Here is a 25,927-nt window from a genome sequence, read left to right on the forward strand (position 1 = left end):
AAATATTTAAAGAGGAATTTTTATCTTCCCATTTAGAAGAAAAATCATCTTGCCTTAAAATATTACATTTCAATATACTGCAAAAGAATTTCATATACTTACAAAGAATATACATAGCTTATTAGTATAAGGGTCTTTGGTAAGTGAATGGTCATCAATTTCTGAATTTTTCAGTACTACCATGGATAGTGAAGCTGCTCACTGCTTTATCAAAGTCACCTATTTTGTGACATATATCCCATCCAATAATATCTAGAGTAAAAACACCCATGTGGCCAATATCGAAACCATTATCAACTCTCTCTGGTTGTGCAGTGACACTGTACCAACTGCACAGCTGCTTGCTAGAAACCATGCCAAGGCTAGGTGTACTCACAGCTGGAGAAGATCAGTGGGCAGGAGTGCTCGTCCATGGGGAAGTTGTGCAGCTGCAGCTGGCATTCGGCATTGATGGTCAGCCTGTGGAAGAGCCACACACCACTCTTGGGGTTGCAACAATACAGCCAGAACCCTAGGTAAGGCTGGGTGGGGCAGGTAAGGTACCGCATGCAGGAGACCGAGGGCAGTCACATGATACAGTGCCCAGCACAGGCAACTCAGGCTTGGCAACTGCACTGTTCACTCAGCAAAGGTCTTTGATTGCTTTTGTATTCTTTTGTTTTGCTTTTAACTATCAGTACTAGAAAGAATTCCAGTTAATACAATCCCAACTGTGTCTAAAAATACAAGCCAACTCAGAGAGGAGAAAGAAAGAAAAACCTGTTGTTTTAGAAGTCCTTGTGTTCAATCTGTTTGAATGAAATCCTTCCTGTATTTGAAACTGGTATGTTAGCCTAAATAGGTATTTTTATGCCAAAATGATCCATTTGCAGGGGGGGGATGTCCTACTTGGACAATTTTCTGCTATTTCATGTGGCAGGTCATGGTTCTACTAAGTGGGCATTTTGCATACTTACAGAGCAGATGCCTGTATGTCAATGCTCCTATAAAGCCTATAAAAAGATAATAGGCCATATCTCTATTCTAGTTTGTTCAGGATCAACTCACTTTAAAGTCACATTCTTACTGCTTCATCAATCCTAAAACAGTAAGAATGAGACTTGTTACAAACTCTCAATGTATTTCATCAGCAAACATTCCTGTTGTGGCCTCATTCTTCTTACTGTTGTTCCCTGTCTGCAAAATGATCATTTCCTTGATATTTTCATATTCTCTTATCTCCTGCTTATGCTATGGACACTTTACCATTAGAAATCACAGATTTTTCTTCAGGGCCACAAATCACTTGTGATTAAAAGCTTATAATACTGGATGTGGGGTGAAGGAGGAGAGTGCTAGGGGCTATAAGGAAAGGGTTCTTGAGGGAGCTTGTGGTAAGGCCACTAAACTAAGATATGGAGACATGGTCAAAGGAAGAAGAGAAATCATATTCCCTAAGCCATACTAAATTTGAAATGCCCTTTAGCCTGGGAGGAGGTAGGTAGCTGCCTCTAAGAACCTGGATCCCCAAGCTGTAACAAAGCAGGGTAAAGGGCTACTTCAGCCTTTTTCCCTAATCCTTTTCTCAACTTTCAAGGACCCATCCCTTTTACATGGCATTCTAAGTTCTAAAGAGAGGCTTTCTAACACCTCCTTTTCTCCTTAGTTCACATAAATTGACTTGCAGAAAAGTTAATTGTTAGTCTGGAAAGAAAATGCAGATGCTGGCCCAGGAGGTTGAAGTCTCGGGTCTGAATCCATTTTTCACAAATTGCAGAAGGAGCTCTGGAGAGAATGACCCCACTCAGAATGGGGATTTCCCGCCCATGGTCTCAGTGTAAGCCCACTATGTTCCCCCAAGCTCCTTTACCCCTCCTGCCCACTCGTTTATCCCTCAAAAACAGAAATTTGAGACAGAAAAGTCTCCTTTATTTTCCTCAGGGCAGCTTGAATAAATCTCTTTCCTTCCACTGATTTCTGCTTCCTAGATTTTCAGTAGCACGGCAAGCAGAACAACCTTAGATTCCAAAAATAAACAGGTACAGGGGAATACAGCACAGAAACAGCTTTAACATCATGGGAACAGACAAGCCATGCTAGCAGGAGTGTGTAAGGTCGTGGTAGCCAGGTCCTATGAAGGAAAGAGCAGAATGAGGAGACACACCCACAGGGGCAATGGCAGGAAACACAGGAAGAAGCTGTGGGCCTCCAAAGGCAGGGACAGAGAGCCTGGTGAATCAAATCTGAGTGTCAAGAGTTTCTGAGAGACCAGGAAGATGGAGAGCAGTGCCCTGAGGAGTTCTGCACCCCTCAGAGGGAGCTGGAGGGCACTGTCCTGCTGGTCCCAGAGCTGGGCAAACACAAAGGCTGGCTAAGGTGCAAGGTACTGCTGTAATGCATTCAGCTGGGCTCAGACCACACTGGTAAGGTGGAGACTTTAAGAGAAACTCCAGTCACTATTCCCTGCAGTGACCTTGGCAAGTCAAGTCAGTTCTCTGCAGCACAGTTTCTCTCACCTCTCAGGGTTGCAGTGTGGACCATCCTGCTTCCAGGAGGACTCCTTGCAGGGTCTCTGCCATTTCACTTAGGGATGCATTGGGGAAACCCCATTGCCCTTTGTCCTGGTGGTCTCAAATCTGGCCACATTTGTTAATTTGGACTCAGACATCTGTATTTTCCTGGATGAGTGGGTAATGGGGTTAAAGATTTTAAAAAAGGTAATTTCCATAGTTAACTTCTATCAGAAAATGGGTTCTGATGAAGGAAGAGTTTGTATTCCTTGAAAATCATTTGTGTTTCTTTATTTTTATACACATGGCCTTAGGACAAACTTTTTCATGTTTAACATAACAAACAATAGAACCTAGAGATGAAAATAGGGCTTATCTCAATAATAATTTAAATTAAGGATCCAAAATTAGACCACAAATAATTAAAGATCCACATAGTTCAACAGCAGAAATTATACCTAGTGTTCCATAGTAAAATAGGGTGACTTGATTTACTATTTATGATCCATTTCAAATTATCTCTTAGTCCAAAAATAACTATTACGTGTCCAAACACATAGAAATGAGATACTGGGGGGGGAGATGCTAATTATCCTGATTTAATCAATGCACATTATAATCATGTATCAAATTATCATACTCTACCCCCTAAATATGTACAAATACTATGTACCAATTAAAAAATTTACACATAGCATCTTACCTTAAAGTGTAAAGGATTTTCCCGTCATTCCAAATTCTGAGGAGCTGATTTGGTGTGGTGATCCAGTGAGCCTCTGCTGTTTTAGAGTTGCGGAAGATTGTGTCTGGGATCCATATCAAGCCCACCATGTTGCTGTTCAAAGTAAGAATTTTCATTGTGCTGTTGAATCGAAGGCGACTGTCTGTCCAGGTCTGAGCAAAAAATATATCAATTTGGTATTCCTGAAACAGAGCAAAAAACAAAAAAAAGACAATGGAATTCTATTGGTGAATTTTCTGTGGAATCTTATTGTCTTCTTCATTAAAGAAAACCTTCCTTTCTAGGTATCCATAGACATTGCTATTTGTAGATATTTGTTTTCTTTGTCAAAAGTTTGTTTTATCACCATGTTTCAGTTCTCACTACCTCAATACTGCCTTTGTGAGTGCTCAGTATAGTAAATGGCTCAACATGGCTGTGCTCAACAAATGATAACCAATATTACCAGTAAGATAGGATATGTGAAATAACATATATTGCTTCCTAAATTGCTATAAATATATATAAAATATGATGAGGGGTTGAAAGAGACAGTAGAATATATTTCTAAGTGTAGATTCTGACCCTATGTTCACAAGTCCAAACTTTGACATTTAGTGTAGAGTATCGGAGCCTGTATACTGTAAAATGAGGAAAATAGTGTCCTCCTCCTAAATGTGTTATAAAGATAAAAGGAAATGATTAAATGTAAAACCCCTAGTGTCTAACCTAGAGCAAATGATCCATAAACATTAGCTCATGTAATAATAACACATTATTAATATTATTATAATTCAAGATTCTTCTCAAACAACACAACCCAAAACAAACAGGAAAACTGTAGAGAGAACAAAAACCCAAGCAACATGCTGATTCCTAGAGAAGGTTGAAGGGAGACAGGTGACAAAGGCAAAGTTGCAGCCTTGGAGGCCATTCCAGGGTTCACAGGCCCAATAAGACTCTGCCATGGCCATTAGATGAACAGGACTGATACCAGGATTAGGACCTAAAAAACATCTCAGACTGGCCCATCTCAGATGCCATTCCCCTAATCACAGTTTAAAGAACTACTGTCAGTTCGGAGTAAGAAGTATGTGGGGCCCATCACTTGATACTTTTCATAGTTTCCATTCTGTATTAGACATTATGGTTTTACTGCTTTTATAGAGTATGAATTAAGTAACTCTTAATGAATCCCATAGTTACCCTTCCTGTTGAGTTTCCAGTTAAAGAAACTTTCTAAGTTAGGTAATTCAACAAACTGATCTATAATTCAATTGGCCCCTATTAATCCATCTATTCGCTCATACTGCTTAGTTCCACTAACCATACAAACCACCAGAGACCCAAAACTATGTCAGTAAGACTACTCTCTGCCTTCAGAGAGCTATATTCTAATCAGGGAAAACAGGCTTTACACAAATTGTTAAGGTAAAACATGGTGTTGTCTGATGGTCACATATTCCATACAGAAAAAATAAGGCTGAAACATCAATTAAGACTCTAGCCAGAGAAAACAAAAGGCATCTGCTAAGATTTGTGTGTGTTTCCATCAAATGTCCATGTGCTGGAAATCTCCAAATTCATATTATGGTGGGGCACTTGGGAGGTCGTTAGGGTGGGGCCCCCATGATGGCATTGTTAGCTTTATAAGAAGAGGGAGAGACCTGAGCTAGCACTCCTGCTCTGTCTTGCATGCAATGCCCTCTATCATGTTATGATGCAGGAAGAAGGACTTGCCAGATGGCAGTCTTTCCTTGGACTTCCCAGCCAAAGAGCCATGAGCCAAATCTACTTCTATTTATAAATTACCCAGTGTCAGAAATTTTGTTACAACAACAGAAAAAGAATAAGGTAGTGTAGAAGTATTCAGTGAGGGGAATTATGGTGCAGGGATGCTGAACCTTGAACAAGCCTTTGAGCAGTTGGGGGAGGAAATGACAGGGAGGCAGCAGCTGGGGGCAGGTCATCAAGGGAGCTTCTGCAGAAGCCTTGACTCAATGGGAACCCACAATCATAGCAGGAGTTAGAGACAGAAGGTCCTTCTGTCGTCCTATGTCTGCCAAGCATTCCTCTGTGGATTAATGGCTTTTGCCTCTTAAATGCCTTCTAACACAACACATCTCTCTCAGTGGCTTATGCCAAACCCAGACCTGACAGAGATGGAGCGTCTGGAAGGAAGTGTATGCAAGTGTGTGTGTGTGTGTGTGTGTGTGTGTGTGTGTGTGTGTGTGTGTTATTCCCCCTTTTAAACCTAGCATATACTTGACTGATGCAAAAATGGAATTGAAAGAATGCAAAAACAAAACTAAAACTGGCACCTCCACATCGGGGTCAAGAAAGTGGTACTGCAGGCTGGGAGCTGGGTGCCATGTGTGGGTAAAATGCTTGCCAAAACTGACCCCTCTAATAAGGCAGAACGTGTATAACAGCATGCAGCTCTTTGAGAAGAGGTTGGAAAGGGTGTTAATTAGCATGTGTTGACTGTTAATGGCTGTGTTTGGTAAGTTATCACAGAAAAGAAATGATCTCAGAACAGAACCAGGCAGTTTAAAGAGAAGAGACAGAGAAAACCAACTCAGAGTCCAGGCAAAGGCTTCTTATCCCATCAGGAAGGAGTCATCCAGAACTGCCTAATGAATCAGCTTTGCAGAGATAATCAAACCTATTGCTAAACCTCTGAAGTTGTTGCCCTGCAAAATCCTTCATTATGCAGCTAGGGCTCAAGGAGAAGAGACTCAGGTGTGGCTTCTCCACTGAAGACTGACAGGGCCAAGTTACCTGTGCAGCTGGCCCTCCTTCACTGTGTGTTCCATGTCTGAAAATTCGACCAATTGAGGATAGAAAACATTTACAAAAAAAAAAACCATGCCTGTACTGAACATGTGCAGGCTTTTTATTGTCATTATTTGCTAAATAACAAGAGTATGACAACTGTGTGTAAATCATTTCCATTGTATTAGACATAAGTCATCTAGAGGTGGCTGAGAACTGACTTAACAAGTAAGAAGCTGGCTATGACTTAGAATTCTGTCAAAGGAGCTGAAGGGCAAGAAGAAAAGTGACTATTTGAAAGTTAACTGTACCTTTGCACTTACATCTTTCATGGATGAACAGCAGCCTGGAAAAACTGCTTTGAATTCCCAAGGAAGCTGAGCCTCTAATGCCCACTTCACAATGACCAAAACAGTTAATGGAAAAACTAAACTCCCAGACAGTAGAGTCAAGAGTCATGGAATAAACAGTCCTCAGGGACCTCTTCCTCGGTGCAGAACTATCAGTAATCGAAGAAGATACCCTACCCCTTCACCTGGGGACAGAGCCCAGCCAGGAGCTGCTCAATGGGGTCTTGTAATTGCTGCAGACCAGAAGGGATTGATTGTAGTGTTCTAGATCTTTTCTGTCCTAGTGTACATACTGTACATGTGGAGGTAGAGAACTTATCTACCTGTTCTTTCCAGTTGTAGATAAAAGGACCAAGAAAAGCCATGCCAGACTTAACGTCTCCATCAGGACATGTATGTACATGTAGCCATCCCTCAGTATCTGTAGGAAAATGATTTTAGGACTCCCATTGATGACAATATCTTCAGATGTTCAAGTCTCTTGTATATAAGGGCATAGTATATGCATATAACCTATGCATATCCTCTCAATGCACTTTAAAGCAACTCCCTAATAGTTATAACACCTAACTCCTTCCCCTTTAATGCTGGTTTGTTGGGTTAAGGAACAGGAAGAAGGATGACAATGTTCTTCCAAGCATGGATAGAGCCCACCAAGAGGATCAATGAAATCAAAACAATCAATACTCTCTGTAAAGACCCTGAATGATGCAGTATGTAAGAAATCTAAAATTGTTCAAGTCTTGTTTTCTCTGAATTTAATCTCAATACTATATATTAATGCCACGTTTGTACCATTTCTTCTTAAGACAGTTTTTTAAAAAATGCAGATATGAATTTGTATTGCAAGGTAGGATGTATTACTTGAAGATCCTCCTAGGAGGTACAAGTGCATTTTATAACAGGGACCTGCATTATTGAGACAGAGACAACAGTGACCCTTCCTTGCAGATGACAAACTGAGGTTAAAGACAACAAGTAACCATGCACTCCACACAACAACTAAGTACCAATTATTCTCCCCTCTATAGTCAAAATCTGCTTCTAGGTGTGATTGAGAGGGGCTCCAGCAGCTGAAATCTGTGTTTGACTTATTACATGTAAAAGATGAATTCCAGTGCAGACTCCACTTTCCTATGTTCACAAACTGTGATGTCACTTATCTTCTTTAGCCCCAGATTCCTCATTGGCAGAATAGAAGCCCTAAATCAGATTAAATGTGAGCACCCTTTCAACTCTAACATGTGTGTTTCCACATTATTGCATAGAGCTAGCGTTTCACTGTTCAAACTAATTTTTCATTTCACTTATTTCTGTCTTAGTTTTGCAAGAAGGACATGATAGAATGACTTCATATGTCCTGTTTTCCACCATTGGAAAGAAGCAGTATGTTTGAATTTCACATGTAGTGTTTAGAAATTATCTATGAAGCTAAGGCTCTCAGAGACAGACGTTGCTTCCACCCCTGACAATTTTCTCACAGCAGTCGGAAGCTCCTGGTGATGTCCTGGGGGCAGGGTAAGCTAGCCTGCTCTTCATTCTGAAATCCTGCCACAGACTACAACTTCAGAGGGTGTAAGACTGTATGATGTGGATGTTTTATTATGTCTACATTTGACTAAATGTTGGAGAAACACTTCCCACTCACAAAGAAATATTTTCTTTCTCTCATAAACTTCCTTTGTAATGGCATTAATCATCCTTCCTTTCTGTAGAGGAAGAAAAAAAAATTCTTACAATGTCTGTCTAAAGATAAACATTTTATATAATTTATAATGCTAATCAAATTAATGTATCTGAAATACTAACAAATGTAACAGGTGAAAATTTTACAGAATCCTCCTCCATTTAAGCTGTTGTGTTGGTAAAGGGCCTATGCTTATCATTTGTTTTAGTAATTGGATGGCTTAATGATTCCCAAATAAGCCATGAATTACTGTGCCGTGTGGAGCATTTTGACAAAACAGAAGAAAAATTGTACTTCTTAATAATATCCATCTGTAATTTTTAAAAATTCCAAAATACTTTTCTCCCTCCCTTTGCCAATGAGAGACAAGTTGGAAAAAAAAAAGAGATAGATTAATAAAGGACAGAGTGCTTGAAATCCATGGCTGTTGGAGACACAAGTTTCTGGTGGGCAGAGCCTCTTGCCAGCAATGGACCCCTGCCCACTGGCACATTGTCTGGCATCTGTTAGATCAACAAGTAAGTAAACAAAGCCTCTGTGGGGGTGTGCTCCATGCTACAGCACAAGCCTAACCTGGATGAGCTCAGAGTGCCTCAAAAAAGAAAGAAGCTGCTCTCAGGTTTCTTTACAAAATAATTGTCACAGACCTATGCCAATTAAAACTTGTTCAAATCTCTTATGTAAAAACGTGTGGTATGTAATGATTAGAATAAAGCCTTATTTATTTCTTCCTTATCAGTGATGGAAGTATAACTAAATATATATTTATATACATATCTCCTCAATGTGTCCTGGAGGACGGGGATTTGGAGTTAGCCTGCAGTCTTCTCTAGAGCCCACACTAGGGCCACAAAACCCTCTTCCTGGGTTTTTCTGAGCTTAGGCATCCTTGGCAGAACCTTCTCCCCAGCCTCCTCCATTACTAAGATTTCTTCACCCACTGTACCATCTGGGCCCTTGTGGGTGCTAGACATTGTGCTAGGTTTATGGAAAGACCTCAGGGTGCAGGTAGAAGAGTGGTGAAGTGGCATGTGGCCTGCTCTGCACCACTGGTACAAGGGAGGCAGGCCTCAAAGTCACTCTGGCCTTCTGTATGAAGTTCTGTGCAGGCTGGCCTCCTTCCAACCTCCACCGGTCCTCAGGCTGTGAGGCAGAAGGTGGGTCACTCAGAGAGATCCATAGCAGAGTGGAGGGGACCTATCAGAATAGAGAGACCCAGTCAGAGTGGAGAGACCTGTATCAGAGTAGATAGGACCACATCAGAGTAGAGAGATACTATCAGAACAAAGAGGCCTATGCCAGAGTGAATAGGCCTATTTCAGTGTAGATAGGACCACAACAGAATGGGGAGACCCTATCAGAATGGAGAGGCTTGTATCAGAGTAGATGGGCCTGTGTCAGAATGGATAGGACCATATCAGAGTGGAGAGGACCCTATCAGGACAGAGAAGAATCTGCCAGAGTAGAGGAGACTTATCAGAGTGAAGAGGACCGAGACTGCTTCAGCTAGGGTGGGTTGTGAAGGGTTGGTTACAGGATGGTAAAGTGGCAGAAAACCAAGAGAACGCCTATTGCAGCAGAGGGCCAGATTGCTCTCCTGAGCAGTTCCAGGATTTGTCATCTGAAGCTAATGCAACCTGGGGCTCTTTTTAGGGAAAGAACATAAAATATTATATATAATTAATATAAATTATTAATGTTAATTATTATAAATAAATATTTATTTCACATGAGAAAAACACATTGCAAATATTTCAAGACTGAAAGTACCACAAAAATAAAAACTTCCAGGAAAAAGCAGGTCATAATTATTAATGAGGCTGGAGGATAGGAACGTGTAGGTGGACCAAGAAGGGGACAATAGGTATTAGTCCTAGTTCTGCCTTAGGACACACCCAGTCCTGCCTATTCATGCCCCTTCCCAAATCATCTGGTTGAGAATGCCAGATGATTGAATTCAAAAAGGGAGATTGAATCTCTCTTTTTGTGATCAAGTCAGTAACTGGTATATCTGATAAAGGAGGATGTTTGTACAGAAGGAAAAAACTCCAAAGCTAGTGCATGCTCTGAGGGCTGGGGAACCTGCCCTCAGGTGACTTTTTGAGACATTACCCTCTACTTAAAGCTTCATACATATGGCCTGCATCTCAGGCATTAATTATAACAGAATGCATTATTGTTAGGGACATGTATAGTCAAAAATAAGTTATATAACATCTATGTGTCAAAGCTGTCAATCCTGAGAGCGATGCCCTTCCCAGCCCTTTCAGCCCCACCTTCGGCTTTAAATTACAACACAAACAGGAGAATTGGGCCTTTAAACTTTGTTTGCTCAGGTCCAATCCTGTTTTGTAGGAGTATATTTCCACTTGTAATAAATTTACACTTTACTTGCTGCTTCTGTGCATTTTGTTCAGTTTTTTGCTTAATTTGCCAAGAACCTGGATCTTGTAACCAGGTGTCCAGAGGTGTCCAGGTCCCCGATATGGTATTATTAATTCAGCAATTGGTTCACTGTCACCCTAATCATGTACCCCACGTCTTCTGGCTGCATCTTTTTGTGACAATGATTTTATGGCACTGTTTTTGTTTATTTTTAGAGAGAAACTAAGAATATGTCTATTTAGTATAGCTTTTTATTGTAAGTAGTTTTTTTTTAACCAAGTTTACTTCAATTCATAAGTTCTTATTAGAAATATCAGGTGTATCTTTAGGATTCTGCTAAATTGGACAAAGCTTAGTTTTCTTTTATATGAGGCTTGGAGTCCCAAATAAGGGGTGGTCTCTAGGCTTCTCCACCAGGCCCTTGTGAGACAAGCACATCAGAGGAACTTCACCATCTACTGAAGTCATTGTGCACCTCATACCACTAACTGCACCCTGATGGCTTCCACCACTCCACTTATCTGGGTGCACTTATCTACACTCAATAAGCAGAACAGGTGGCAGAGGAAGTCAGGAGAAAAAGGCAATGGCTGTGTTTAAAATACCTTGCTTGTGTTAATTTCACACACAAAAGCACACATAAGACTTGGTGCACCCACCACTATACACAACCTTACCCAAGTCCTGGGAAAGGTCATCTGCAAGTGAAGGGTGTAAGGTTTCAGTTTTACAAGCTCTAAAGTAAAGTGCTGCTGGCTGGGGACTGCATGGTGATACAGGGTCTGAGCCAATACTTGCTGGTGGACCCAAGGTCACCCTATTCAGACACACTGAGGACATAGATGCAACACAGCCACTAATAGGAACCATGCTGGTGGCTCAGGGGACAGGTTCTCTCCCCTTTCCTTTATTTGCCCAGATCCTTGCAAGGTCAACCTCTGTAGTGTGAAATAGTCAAGGTGAAAGATGGGGAGTGAATGTGTCCAAGAGCAAGCTGCTCATGTGGGCATGAGATGGATGGGAAAAGGGTGATCAGAAGGAAGCAGGCTCTATTCTTACCTCAACTCAGCATCCCCTGACTCATTTGCCTTTTCAACATTTTCTCTCTGGAATACCTATCCTTCCTCTGGTATTCAGCCAGTTATTGACTGATCTCAGATTAAATTCTTTAAAGCAGTGGTAGAGCACTTGCCTCATATGCACAAGGTCCCAAGTTCCATTCCCAGCACCAAAAATATATATAAAAAGTGTAATGGATGCTTTGAATCTACAGAATTAGGTTAAAACGCCTTTACTCTACACCATACTCAAGGCTGTTTACTTTATGCCCATATCTTCACAATCAAACACACACTATAACCATGGTGTCCACACCTTGGCATTATAGTCCTGTACACACCTCCTTCGTGCCTGTTCATATAGTGTTCTCCCCAGCCCTGGAAGCCCTCTTACTAACACCATCTTAGCAATGTCCTCCTTCACCCAGCCTTCATAGTACCTTACACATCTTGAGTGGCATTTGCATATTTTCATTTAGCATTTCTCTTCTTGTGGTATTACTCATTATTTTTCTTCTTATGTCAATGTCTTGTTTCTTTCCCTCACTCTTTCTCCCTCTCTTTTCATCAAGAAAGCATCATCAATTAAAGATCCTTTCCTTCCATGGGCACCAGAGTGCCGCACCAATTAGCAAAAAACATAGGCCTACATTACCAAGCTGCCTGTTAAATCCTGACTGAAATTCCAGGTCTGTATTCTGGTCTGAGAGCTAATGCTTCTCATGAAATGAAACAGAGTAATTTGCTGTCTATCATGTGTTTCTAAATGATGAGAGGCCCTGACTTGTACCCAGGAGCTCAGTCTGAGCCTTGTTGAAGTATCCATCCTAACTGAACCTACTCAGCTTCCAAAATAGAGGGTGACCCAGAGCAACAAAACTCTATGACCAGTGTCCTCCAGGGTACTGCTAAATCTACCCCCTACAGACCAGGAAGATCTTGCTTCTCTGGGACCAGCATGCTTGCTGGACTCCACAGCTTATCAGCACCAAGCTTCCACACCCACTTTGGCAAGCAAACCTGCTCAACTTGTTCTTATATTTGCCTAGTAGGAGACCACAGTGAGCCTTGTTTCTGACTCACTCATGCTTTTGAGGTCTATCCTCTCTGTGAGTGTCTACTCATCTACAGGAGAAATCCCTTGTCCTGGGTTCTGCTCTAGTCAGAGAAGAGCTGGTTGTGGATCAGTGTGCAGAGGCAGCTGCTGAAAACTCTAGGAGACATTTATGGGCTGAATTGATTGCTGGATCCCCACTTTCCAGTTGTCAGAATGTGACTGTATTTGAGGACAGTGCATTAAACAAGGTAATTAAGTAAACATGAGACCATTAGGATGGGTTCTAATCCAAAATGATTGGTGTGCTATAAGAACAGGAAATTTAGACTAGACACACAAAGAGGGAAGAACATGTAAACACACAGTAAGATGGTTATCTAAAGTCATAGAAAGAGATTCAGACTTCCAGTCTCCAAAACTGTGAGGAAATAAATGTCTTGTTTGAGCCCCAGTTTGTTGTACTTTCTTTACACAGTCCTAGCAGACTAATGTAACCAGAGCAAACAATCATTATATCACTTTGAAGCAAAAAGACTTAAAGAAAAGGAATTGAATATGTCAAAAGTAAAACACAAAATTATCCAAAGGGTTTCATGGCATTTGTACTTATCTGGTATCTGTAGCTCCATAAGTGAATTTAAAAATTCACCTATTCGTGCTACCCAAACTTTCATTGCATGAACATTCACTATAGTGGCTCACAAGTAACCAAGTGGGAAAGCAGCAGCATTGAATCTTGATGTGCACATCAGAGAAACTTTTTTTCTTTATTCATTTATTCATATGTGCATACAATGATTGGGCCGTTTCTCCCCCCTGTCCCTGCCCCCTCCCTCTTCCTCCAACCTCCTTCGCTTCCAGGCACAGCCTGTTCTGCCCTTACCTCTAATTTTGTTGAAGAGAAGACACAAGCACAATAAGGAAGACAAAGTGTTTTTGATAGTTGAGTTAAGGATAGCTATACAGAGAGATTCTAGCATTGCTTCCATGCACAAGTGTTTTACAACCCGAATTGATTCATCTCTAACTGATCTTTACACTGGTTCCTGACCTCCTTCTCGTGTTGACCTCTGTCCCTTTAAGGTTTCTGTATTAGTTCCTCTGGAGTGGGGAGATCAAACACTTACATGTTTTGGTTTTCTACCTATCTCCATACCTCCCGTGTGTGCTCTCCCCTTGTCATGCGACCCAAATCCAACAACATTAGTGTATTTGCCCTAGATCTAAAGACTGCATATGAGGGAGAACATACGATTTTTGGTCTTCTGAGTCTGGCTAACCTCGCTCAGAATGATGTTCTCCAGTTCCATCCATTTACTTGCAAATGTTAAGATTTCATTCTTCTTCATGTCTGAGTAAATTCCATTGTGTATAAATACCATATTTTCTTGATCCATTCATCGATAGTGGGGCATCTTGGCTGTTTCCATACCTTGGCTATTGTGAATAGCACTGCAATAAACATGGGTGTGCAGGTGCCTTTGGAGTAACTTGTGTTGCATTCCTTTGGGTGTATCCCCAGGAGTGGGATTGCTGGATCATATGGCAGATTTATGTTTCGATTTTTAAGAAGCCTCCAACTTTTTTTCCACAGTGGTTGCACCAGCTTGCATTCCCAGCAGCAGTGTATGAGGGTTTCTTTTTCCCCACATCCTCGCCACACCTGTTGTTAGTGATGTTTTTGATGATGGCTATCCTAACAGGGGTGAGGTGGAATCTTAGTGTGGTTTTGATTTGCATTTCCTTTATGGCTAGAGATGGTGAGCATTTTTTCGTGTGTTTTTTGGTCATTTGAATTCTTCTTTTGAGAAAGTTCTATTTAGTTCAGTTGCCCATTTCTTAATTAGTTCATTGATTTTGGGAGAGTTTAGTTTCTTAAGTTCCCTGTATAATCTGGTTTTCAGTCCTTTGTCTGATGTATAGCTAGCAAATATTTTCTCCCACTCTGTGGGTGGTCTTTTTAGTTTAGAGACCATTTCTTTTGTTGTGCAGAAGCTTTTTAATTTTATGTAATCCAATTTGTCCATCCTTTCTCTTAGTTACTAGGCTGCTGGGGTTGTATTGAGGAAGTCCTTGCCTATACCTACTAGTTCCAGAGTGTTTCCTGCTCCTTCCTGTACTAACTTCAGAGATTCAGGTCTGACATTAAGGTCCTTGATCCACTTTGAGTTGATACTAGTACAGGGTGATAGACAGGGATCTAGTTTCAGTTTCTTACAGATGGATAACCACTTTTCCCAGAAACATTTGGTGAACATTTGGCTGTTTTTCTCCATCGTATATTTTTGCCTTCTTTATTGAAAATGAGATGGGTATAGTTGTGTGGATTCATATCTGGGTCCTCTGTTTCATTGGTCTTCATGTCTGTTTTTGTGCCAGTACCATGTTGTTTTTATTGCTATTGCTTTGTAATATACTTTGAAGTCAGGTATTGTGATACCGCCAGTACTGCTCTTTTTGCTGAGTATTGCTTTGGCTATTCGCAATCTCTTGTGTTTCCAAATGAACTTTAGGGTAGATTTTTCAATCTCTGTGATGAAATTCATTGGGAATTTTGATGGGAATTGCATTAAACATGTAGATTGCTTTTGGTAGTATAGCCATTTTTACTATGTTGATTCTACAGATCCATGAGCAAGGGAGATCTTTCCAGCTTCTGTAGTCTTCCTTGATCTCTTTCTTCTGGGGTTTGTAATTCTCCTTGTAGAGGTCATTCACATCTTTGTCAAGTTTACTCCTAGGTATTTGATTTTTTTTGAGGCTATTGTAAGTGGAATTGTTTCCATATATTCCTTCTCAGTTTATTTGTTGTTGGTATATAGAAAAGCTAATGATTTTTGTAAGTTGATTTTGTATCCTGCCACCTTGCTATACCTGTTTATGGTGTCTAAGAGTTTTTGGGTAGAGTTTTTTGGGTCTTTAAGGTATAGGATCATATCATCTGCAAATATGGATATTTTGATAGTTTCTTTATCTGGGTCTTATTTTAGCTAGCATCTTTATTATCTTTAAAACATTGTCTCTCAGGAGCCTGGGGATGTAGCTCAGTGATAGAGTGCTTGCCAAGCATGCATAAGGCTCTGGGTTCCATCCTGGACACTGCAAATAAAGAAGTTAATTAATGCCATCTATTAATTTACATTATAGCACACATTCATTGCAGTGTGGAAGAAAAATATAATTCATAACCAATACAGTACTCAGATATCCTTGCTGGATTGTTCTTCAGATGTTTAAGGGTTTTATTGGTATTTGGGAAAACTGGATTCTGGCGGCACTGGAAGTTCATCCCTACTAGTTCCACTTGAAAAGGGAAATGTAAGCTCCCACTATCCAAACAGTGTCTTTTGTTACATTTTCAGGAACAGATAACATTCAAAAAATAAAAATGCCATTTTAGTTTTAGAATCCATAGTACAAGAAGTACAAGAAGTTGGTGTTATGGCAAAAATAAGTCTAAGGGAACTTCAGTCACAAGCAAAAATTATGAACATATCTCCACTGAAATAAGAGCACAGACACCCCAGTAAAGAGTCTATCAATAGTACCATGCACATACCAAGGTGATGTTTAGAAATGATTTCCATTTGCTCTCCCTTAATTAGCAGATACCCACCAGAAACCCTATCTCTGAAAATTTAGGAAGAGGTTTGCAGATTTTTCTCTTCCATTAGAGATCATGCAAGTAATGCCTGCAACAACTGTCACCTTTGGGGACACTAGATCTTAAAAACACATTGAATGTCTTCCAGATGCTGGAGTTGAGTCTCCCAAACTCACCCCACCAAGTCTGGGGACACAACACAACTTGAAAGTGGAGGATGTATTTTTCAAAGCTGCTTCTCTGGAAGATGGATGTCACAACTGCAATCATAAGGAACCTAGGGAGCATGTTTCAGGTCTAGCGGTCTTCAGAAGGCTTGCTATCTTTACCTTCACCTTTTATCCCTGAGGTAAGAGCTGCAGAGTGTGCCACCCCTGCCCCTCCTTGGGCTTCATCTCCCACTTGTATCATTACAGAACCACAGACCTGGAGCCAGGCTGCCTGGCAACTTATGAGTGGTGCAAACATATCTGGGGTTTTCAAAATTCTTCATGGCAAAGTCTCCCTAGGGAAATTGGAAAGAATAACTATTCATATATTATTTTAAATTATATCACAAAATAGATAGTTTATATTCATGACAATAAGGTCATTTGTCCTTAAAAACTATTTACTCCTCTTTAAAAAGTCAAAATTTAAATAACTACTTGAAAGCTTGTTATATATACATATATATGTATATACATACACATGTATGTATACAGTACACACACAATTTATATATATATATGTATATATATATGGATTTATGGAAAAGCATGCCAACCCATGGGTAGAGTTAGAGCATGAGATAAGTATCTCCTCTTACAGACAGCCATGATAGTTTGGCTCTTTTTCCTACTATTTCACATTGTCAGAAACTTATGTTAAAAACTCTTCCACACAGAGAATATCAAGAAAGAGAAGGGAGTTAAAGTTGCTACAAGTTAATATCTAATCCATTAGTGCTTAGTAATTTAGCAAAGCAAGTTTTACTGTCCACTTTGAAAAGTAATGTAAATTATTTTCTTCCTCAGTATAAAGTACATGTCCACATCTATCAATAGCTGGATAGCTATGAAGAAGGAAAAATATAGCTAGTAAAGATGAAGCAAAGATAGAGATTGATATATAGATATAGATACAGATAGAGATAAATAGATATAGTTAGATAAAGGTATAGCTAGAGGGGGCCAGAGTTCAGCTCAGTGGTAGAGCTTAACATGCACAAAAGGGTCTGGATTCAACCCCAAACACCATAAAAACACATGGTTATAGATGTAGACAGATAATACACAATACTGGCTGGAACTGAAAATGCCTAGAAGGCTTGACCAGCCTCTAAGTCAGCCCCTAAGTCCTTGCTGGCTGCAAATTCCTAACTTTCACCATGAGTATCATGGGATGGAGACCAGGATCTTTCAGAATGGATTTCATAGACCCCTAGACCAACCTCAACCCTCACAAAGGTATCAGCGGAGGCCCAGAATGACTTGGTTTTACTTTTTCAGTATTAATGTTTTGAGATGTACATTTTCATACCTTCCACAACAAGGTTCTGTAAAGGGCATTCCTTCTTAACGTAAAATCATTCTCAACATAATTCATTAATTCCTTGACAAAAATTTGTCCACCATTTTCTTGATATATCTTCTTTTCAGATAAAATACTGTCTTATGTCATTAATTTTCATGTACAAGGTCTGGAAAGTTCCAGGAAGCAAAAGATCAGTAGCAAATGACTTTCACTTTTTCTTTTCTCCATAAGCTGGATTCCACTCACTTCCAATCACTAGCATTGCTCTGGAAGGTCTTTGTCCTAGTGCTCTATTGTCCAGACTGGGATAACTTCCAACCAGGGAAAGCCATATTAGCTTCTACTACATCAGGACAGAAATCCCCTGATACATTCAAGCGGCTCAGAAGTGGGCAATCCTGTAAATCAAGGCAATGAAATCAAGGATATTTGGTTCTTTTTGGGGAACCCTCCAGAAATTGTTGTCCCTAAATGGGATTTAAAAGAACACAGTGTGGCTCCAGCAGTGGCCACAGCATAGTATGAACTGTAAAAGAACAAGGCCTGGGTTGCTAATAAACAAGTGACCTCCAGCATCCCTGCCACACCGTCTTTCAAAGGTGATGAATAATCCAGAGTGGTGGCATAGAACTATAATCCTGCAAGACCAAAGTAGGAGGGTTGTGAGCGTGAGAATAGCATGGGCTACATAGAAAGACCCTATCTCACGAAGAAAAAAAGGTTAACTGTTACATATTTTAAAAATCTAGAACAAAGGATTTTGAAAGTTGTCACTTTAAAGAAATGATAAATGTTTGAGGAGAAAGATATGTGTAGTCTGATTTTTACTTTATTCAATGAATACATGCATGGAAACACCAAGTTATGCATTAAGGCATAGTAGAACATGATGATTTGATATATATAAATACACTGTGAAATTATTACCATAATCCCCCTAACTAACACATCTCTCACCTCAAAGTTACCCTGTTTGGGAGTAATCTTGCAGGCCTCACTGTGGACACTTGGAAACTTCAGGCAGGGGGAAGTCTGACCTTTGGCCCTATCCCTATTCCAGTAGGGACAGTCACAGGGTCCAAAGCTAGATATGTTAGGAAGAGAATACACTGCAAATACTGTGTCTTGAGGGAAATACAGTTGAGCCACCCCTCAGTATCCATGGGCCATTGGCTTTGAGACCCCTGGCAGATACCAAAATTGGAGGTTGCTCAACTCACCTATATAAAATGTATAGTATTTGCATATGACATAGGACAGGGTCTTGTATCACCGAGTTTTTATACTGTATTGTTTAAGAAAAGTCTGTACATGCTTTTTCTTTCTCATTTTTGAACCAAGGTTGGTTGAATCGGGGGGTCTGGAACCCGAATCCTACAGAAACAGAGAGCCGACTATAACACATAGAGGCATAATCTGACATGATCTGCAATATCTCTGGGCAGGACAACTGTTAGGATGATCCAGATCAAAAGAAGTTTATTTAGCTCCTGGGATACATTCCTCTTCCTAGTAATTCAGAAAATCACATAACATCCTAAGCTAGCTACCCAGGAAAGAGGTAGGACGCACTGTGTTTTTCTTCCCTCTCCCAGGAGAGTACATGTATCATGCTAGGTGAGGTTAATAGTAAAGATGGGGTTAAAGAAATAAATCTCTCCTGGGGCCATTGCTTTATACAAGGAAAAAGTCCAAGATAAAAAAAACAGTGTGGCCTTTTTGAACACGCAGAAAACAATTCTAGCTTCATACTGGGTTATATGTTAATATTTCAACAGGTAGGTGTCCAGGAAAGGCCTTTGATTTTCCTACCAGAATGATGAAATTATTTCCCTTTAGGCATAGTTCCAAAGCACTGAGTAGACTAGATAAGCTTGGAGGGAGGGGGAAAGAAGCAAACTGCATCATGGCTAGAAGTTGATGTAGCTGCAGAGTTGTATTACAGCAGGACATCATGTGACCACTCAAACTTTTAGTAAAGAAATAAGAACACTGAATTGTCTGGAACCAACATGGCCGACCTAGACGACTGATAACTGTCATTTCCTTCATTATAATGGCATTTACAGACCATTAACCTGGCAGAATTGACTGTTCCCATCACACATCTGGTCCCAAGACACATGTAAAAACCTCATATGAGGACATAAAAGGGAAATAAGCCTTATTTTAGGAAAAGCCCAATCCAATCTGGAATTCCTCACTTTTTCTCTGTCTTACCTTATGAATAACCCTCCCCTCTGTTAAAGTTTGCCCATAAGATGCTAGCCAAAATACCAAGGTGCGCTACTTTTCATTTTGCCTCTTAAGTGAGCAACTTCATCAAGATGAAGTTGAATATCTCCTTCCCAACCACTGGCTGTCTGAAACTCATTGAAGTGGACCATGAATGCAAACTTCCTACTTTCTGTGAGAACCAGATGTCTACAGAAGTTGCTGCTGACATTCTGGATGAAGGATGGAGGAGCTACGTGGTCTGAATTAGTGGTGGAAATGACAAACAAAGTTTTCTCATGAAGTAGGGGGTCTTGACCCATGGCTGTGTTCACCTGCTACTGAGTAAGGTGCATTTCTATTACAGCCCAAGGAGAACTGGAGAGAGAAAGTCAAATCTGTTTGAGGTTGCATGTGGATGAAACCTGAGTGTTCTAAACTTGGCTATTGTAAAAAAAAAAATAGGAGAGAAAGGTATTCCTGTACTGACAGATACGATTGTGCCTTGTCACCTGGGGCTGAAAAGAGCTAGCAAAATCTGCAAACTTTTCAATCTTTCTAAAGAAGATGATATCCACCAATTGTTGTTAGAAAGCCCTTAAACAAAGAAGGTAAGAAACCCAGGACCAAAGCACCTAAGATTCAGTGTCTTGTTATTCCATGTGTCCTGCAACACAAATGCCAGTGTATTGCTTTGAAGAAACAACATAGTAAGTAAGAAAAATAAGGAAGAAGCTGAAGAATATACTAAATTTTTAGCTAAGAGGATGAAGGAAGTCATATTATGGAGAGAAGAAATCTGTCTTCTTGAGAACTTTTACTTCTGAGTTTAGTGAAAAATCTTCAAGAGTAACAAATAAATTATCAGACCTCAAGAAACAAACAAACAAACAAACAAAAATACAAATTGCATATATCTCTCTCTTGAGAAGCCTGCACTCACCCCTTGAGTGTGAACCTTCACTCTGTAATAAAACTTCCTCTCAATTCTTTGTCTTATCTCTGAATTTTCTCTAATGGTGACAAGAAACTAAAAAAACAAAAAAAAACAAAAAACAAACAAAAAAACTGAGAGGAAGTATCAATCCCCTTGAAGGACCTCCCTCTACACTTGATGCTGACACCATCAGGACCCAAAAAGGAAATTGTGAGAATTTTAGAGAATGGAAAATGGTCTAATAATTATTTATAAAGGACATTCTATCAGGTGCTTTACAGGAGTACCATTATTATTATTATTATTGTGGCTCTTCCTTCTGCTAGCAATTGTTTTTAAGTCAGGATTTTATAATTCATGGTGGTTTTTTTGTAACACAATGGGTATTAGACATTTTGCAAAATTTTTGTTGTTCTGGGAATTGAATCAGGGTGTCTGTGTGGTAAGGAGCTCTACCAAAAAGCTACATTCCTCTCCAAAATATTACAAGATTTAGCAATGCTAGGTTTAAATTACTTGAGCAAAGGACACAGAAAATACTTTTAATTTTTTTTTGTGGGTCCATAGTCTCTACATCTAGAAAATAATGCCCTAGCTGGAGGTTCTTGACAAGATTCACAGTGTTTCTTTCCTTTCTTTTTTCTTAGCTCAAACATGTTTGACTTTTTTCATGAGAAAATGATTTAAGCTCATAGTAAATGTTCTGTTTTCTGACTGTCCCTGCATGAAGTTAGTTACAACTGGTACCACTCCCAGTTGAAGTTTATCAACAAATCTTAGTTTTGCTGGAGACTGACATAATCCTTTCCTAATATCTAGACTGAACAGAGCAGGCGCTCGGCATTACCTTGTGACACCTGCCAGTTGTCTAAGGGAGTTTGTGATTGTCAGGCTTCTTGGTGAATACAAAGCACTCAAGATGGACATGTGACAGTGTCTGGCCAACAAGAAGAAACCAAGACAAAGAGAAACAATGGCTAATGGAAGCACAGGGGGTCTAGGCCTATACTCTCTGAGGTCACTACTAACCAGAGTTTTGAAACATAAGCAGTATTCTTAGCCTTACATAGGAGAAACTATTGACATCACTTCCAGATTAGAAAAGTGGCCCCCACTGTGAAATTGGAGGCAGTGCAAACCTGGGGAGGTGAGGCCACTGTGAAGAGGCTGGAAGGACCCAGTTGCCTTGCAGGGCTAAGAACAGAAGCACAGGAAGAATGTGAGCTGATGTGTACTTAATAAAGGGCAGGAGGAAATTCACAAGGAAGAACAAAGAAATTAATTATTAAAAAGAAGAGGGTTGCACAGTAAGCCAGAGTTTAGGACTTCTGGTGTGGAAAGTTTAAAACAATTAAAATAAGGTAATGTAAAATTATAAACTCAGGGAGTAGGGTTAGCAGAAGGGAGAAGGTTCTTGTATAAACAGTACTTGATACCATCACAAGAAGACATGTTTGAGACTTGGTTAATCTTGCTGTATATAAAATTTCCAGTTTCTCCACAAATATTTGAGAAGGTTCACAATCAGGAAACTGGAATCGAAAGAGTATACCACTACTTTCCCACATAAACTAGCAGAGAAGAAAAACATGACTTCCTAAAACTTCACTCATCCTCTGACAGCCACGGCCTAGACATAGATCAGGCGCCCTGCTGTTACTCAATTGCCTGCAATGAACTGGATTCCTTATCCTTCAGGAGAACATCTCTCACATGAGAAATGTGCAGAAAGCAAAAACACAGATTGCAATATTGGATTACAATTTTAGGCATTTTAAGGCATGAATATTTTACATTTATTATATTCTCACTTCATGCCAGGAGTCCTAACTGGTTGCAAGTATTATTTCTTTAATTTGCCCAACAACCTTATCACATAGATTTCCCAATTTTCTATCCCAAAGTGGTGTCAGTGAAGAGATGAGCTTTCTTTTTAACTAGAAGACAACTGAACCATTTTCACATTTCACATGCCGAAAATAGAATTTAATTATAATAGAAGAATAATACCATTCAAAGTTGTCAAGGTGCATTAAGATAAACATTTTCAAAAAGAACCCAGCATAGTTTATGTTCAAGAATGTGGAATGCTACATCTACAAAGTCAGAATTTGAATATTTTCAAAGATGTGAAATGAAGCAGCTTGAAATGTAGGATAGTGAGCATGGAAAAACAGAATTAAATTAAATATATACTTTTGTAGTCTACATATAGACTTCATAGGAAATTATCACATAAATCTAAGAACATCTTAATTATTTGCATAGTACTAACATTTCTATAATGAATATAGCTTATAAAATGGTAAGTATTACCAGTTATTTTAAAGTGCAAGTTTTCAAAGGATGAAAGGATTCCTGCATGTACAAATAATGCTGCTTATGTCTGTCACCACAGGAGGAAGATGCTAATCAGGTTCCAATTTGCCCACGGTCCAATATTGATAATAAGAATATCTCTGTAGAGCAGGTTTTCCCGAAGTATCTCCAAGCACACCAATGTATTTTGATATCTACAGTGTAATAATTACTTATGCATGAAAGACAGGACATTTGGAAAACCTGCAATGAGTCTTGTAATTCTCTGGTTTGGTACTCAGTGTGTATATTTTAACCTATTTAGAAGTATTCCAGCTTCTCTGACTGCTAAATGTATCACATTTTAAAATCTGGGATTCACTTAGATATTGCAAAGTAAGCACCTACCACAGTTTTAAAATGGTTCATTTCTCTGGCATGCAATCTCAGTTATTATTATAGGTGTTGCATATAAGTTCCTGTAATTTTCCTTCCCTGTCTTAATTCTCTTTTTTGATAAAAGAGATTATTAATGTTAATAAATTTCACTTTCTCACTCATTCACTTGATGAGTAGTGCTTTTTAAAACTTTTTAAGAACACTTAACCTTGTACAAAAAGTGTACAGTACAGTCTTGTTAAACACAGGGACAATGTTGTACAATGGACCTGCAATTTATTCAGCTTACATAATTAATATTGTATTCTCCACTTCCCTCTGTTCCCAGCCCCTGAAAACCACTATTCAATTAACTAATTCTATGAATTTAATTAAGATTCTTCGTGTAGGTATAATCATGCTATATTTGTCCTTCAGTGATTGGAATATTTCACTTAGCATAAAGTCCTCAAAGTTCATCCCTGTTATTACATATTTCAGGATTGCCATCTTTTTCTAAGGCTGAATAATATTCCATTGTATGGATATACCACATTTTCTTTATTTATTCATCTGTCCACAGACATTTGTTTCCATATCTTGACTAGTCAGGATAGTCAAGTGCTGCAATAACACTGGAGAGCTAATATCTCTTTGAGATCTAGATTTTCACCCTTTTGAATAAATACTCAGAAGTGGAATTTCTGAATTATACAGCAATTCCCTTTTTTCTATTTTTTGAGGAACCTCCACACTACTTTCCACAGTGTTTGTACCATTTTGCATTTCCACCAACAGAAGAGAAAGGTCACAATTTCTCCAAACCTTGTCAATTCTTAAATTTTGTTTCCTTGATAATAGCCATCCAAACAGGTGTGAGATATTATCTCAGCTATCTCAGTGTGGTTTTGATTGGCACTTTCCTGATGACCAGTGATGTCCAACAACTTTCCATACCTACTGGCCATGTATATTTTTGGTTTGAGGAAATTTCTATTGATGTCTTTAGTCCATTTTAATTATTTTCAGTATTGAGTTGTAGGTTTGGAAGTTAACCCTGTCTTGGTATTCAGATTGCAAATATTTTCTTCCAGTCCATAGGTTGCTGTTATCCCATTGTGTCCTCTGCTGTGCAGATATTTTCAGCTTGATACACATCTACTTGCAAACTTTCGTTGCTTGTGCTTTGTTGTACCATTCATAACGTTATTGTCAAAACCAATGTCAAAAGGATTGTCTCTATGTGTTTTTCAAGGATTTTTATAGTTTAAGGTCTGATGTTTAAATCCTTAAATCCATTTTCAGTTGATTTTTGTGGCTATTGTAAGTAAGATAATTCCATTCTTTAGCATGTAGATATTTGGTTCTCCCCCAGATCTTTTCTGTACTGTGTATTCATGGAACCTTTGCTGAAGGTCAGTCAAACTTATATCCATGGATTGATTTCTATGCTCTCTATTCTGTTTCATTGGTATGTCTATCTTTATGCTAATACTATACTGCTTCAATTATTATAGTTTTGTAATATATTTGTAAGTCAGAAAGTGTGATATTTTGTGGTTACATATGGACTTTAGTATTTTCTCTATTTCTATAAAATATTCCTTTTCTTTCTCTGAATCCATGGGGATATACCCATTTTTTTAAGGGTCAGATTTAAGTTAGATTGTTTTGTCTCGATTTTTAAACCTATAATCCATCAAAGAAGGTTTAGTGTGAAGTACAGGACAAGTTTCTTTCCTTCTCGTATAAATATTTAATTAATCCTCCTCACTTACTAAGAGGACTGTTTCCTCACTGCTCTGCAATGCCATGGCTGTCATAAACCTGATGTACTTGGGTCTTTTTGGGGCTCATTAATAGATCCCACTGACTTCTTAGTGTACTTTTGAACCAATACCACGACCCTCATTTATGCAGCTTTCTACAAAATACTGTTGTCCACTGGAATCAGTCCTTTGGTGGTGTTAGTTTTATTCAAAAGTACATTGCCCAGGTCATGTGCATATCATATACATTTTAAACCAGCTTATAAATTCTCTCTCTCTCTCTCTCTCTCATACACACACACATGAATACCCTACTGGGATTTTGATTTTGGCAGGGACTGCATTGACTCTACAGATTAATTTATGGACAAATGTCCTGTTTCCATTACAGTGTTCCAACCCATAAACATAGAATATGGTGGCCTTACATGTTATCTCTCCATAGTGGTTTGTAATCAGCCATATAGTGTGGTATGCATCTTTTGTTAGCTTTTTTCTTAGTTATTGAAGTTTTAATGCTGTTGAAACTTTTTAAAATAATTTTTATTACACAGTAATAAATTCTATTGCACAGCACATTTTACTTTAGATTTACCAAGAGGTACCATGAATTTTAAGCACATGTATATAAGACACAAAACAGTTCTATCACTCCAAAAAATTCTCTCTCTGCTTTTCCCTTTGTAATTA

General features: G+C 39.2%; 1 protein-coding gene and 1 pseudogene across 4 annotated transcripts in view; one reads left to right on the plus strand and one right to left on the minus strand.

The window, feature by feature from the left end:
* Window positions 1-25,927, minus strand: part of Gabrg3 (gamma-aminobutyric acid type A receptor subunit gamma3) — a 620,605-nt gene that overhangs the window by 307,846 nt on the left and 286,832 nt on the right. For all 4 annotated transcript variants that reach the window (XM_074061795.1, XM_074061797.1, XM_074061796.1 and 1 more), the window contains 2 exons: window positions 3,193-3,413; window positions 377-459 (listed from right to left, as the gene is read on the minus strand). In XM_074061795.1, the coding sequence (XP_073917896.1) occupies window positions 377-459; window positions 3,193-3,413 (304 nt within the window). The remainder of the gene's footprint in view (window positions 1-376; window positions 460-3,192; window positions 3,414-25,927) is intronic.
* Window positions 19,969-20,682, plus strand: LOC109676515 (small ribosomal subunit protein eS6-like; annotated as a pseudogene).

This window comes from Castor canadensis, chromosome 19, assembly GCF_047511655.1.
Source record: "Castor canadensis chromosome 19, mCasCan1.hap1v2, whole genome shotgun sequence".
NCBI lineage: Eukaryota > Metazoa > Chordata > Mammalia > Rodentia > Castoridae > Castor > Castor canadensis.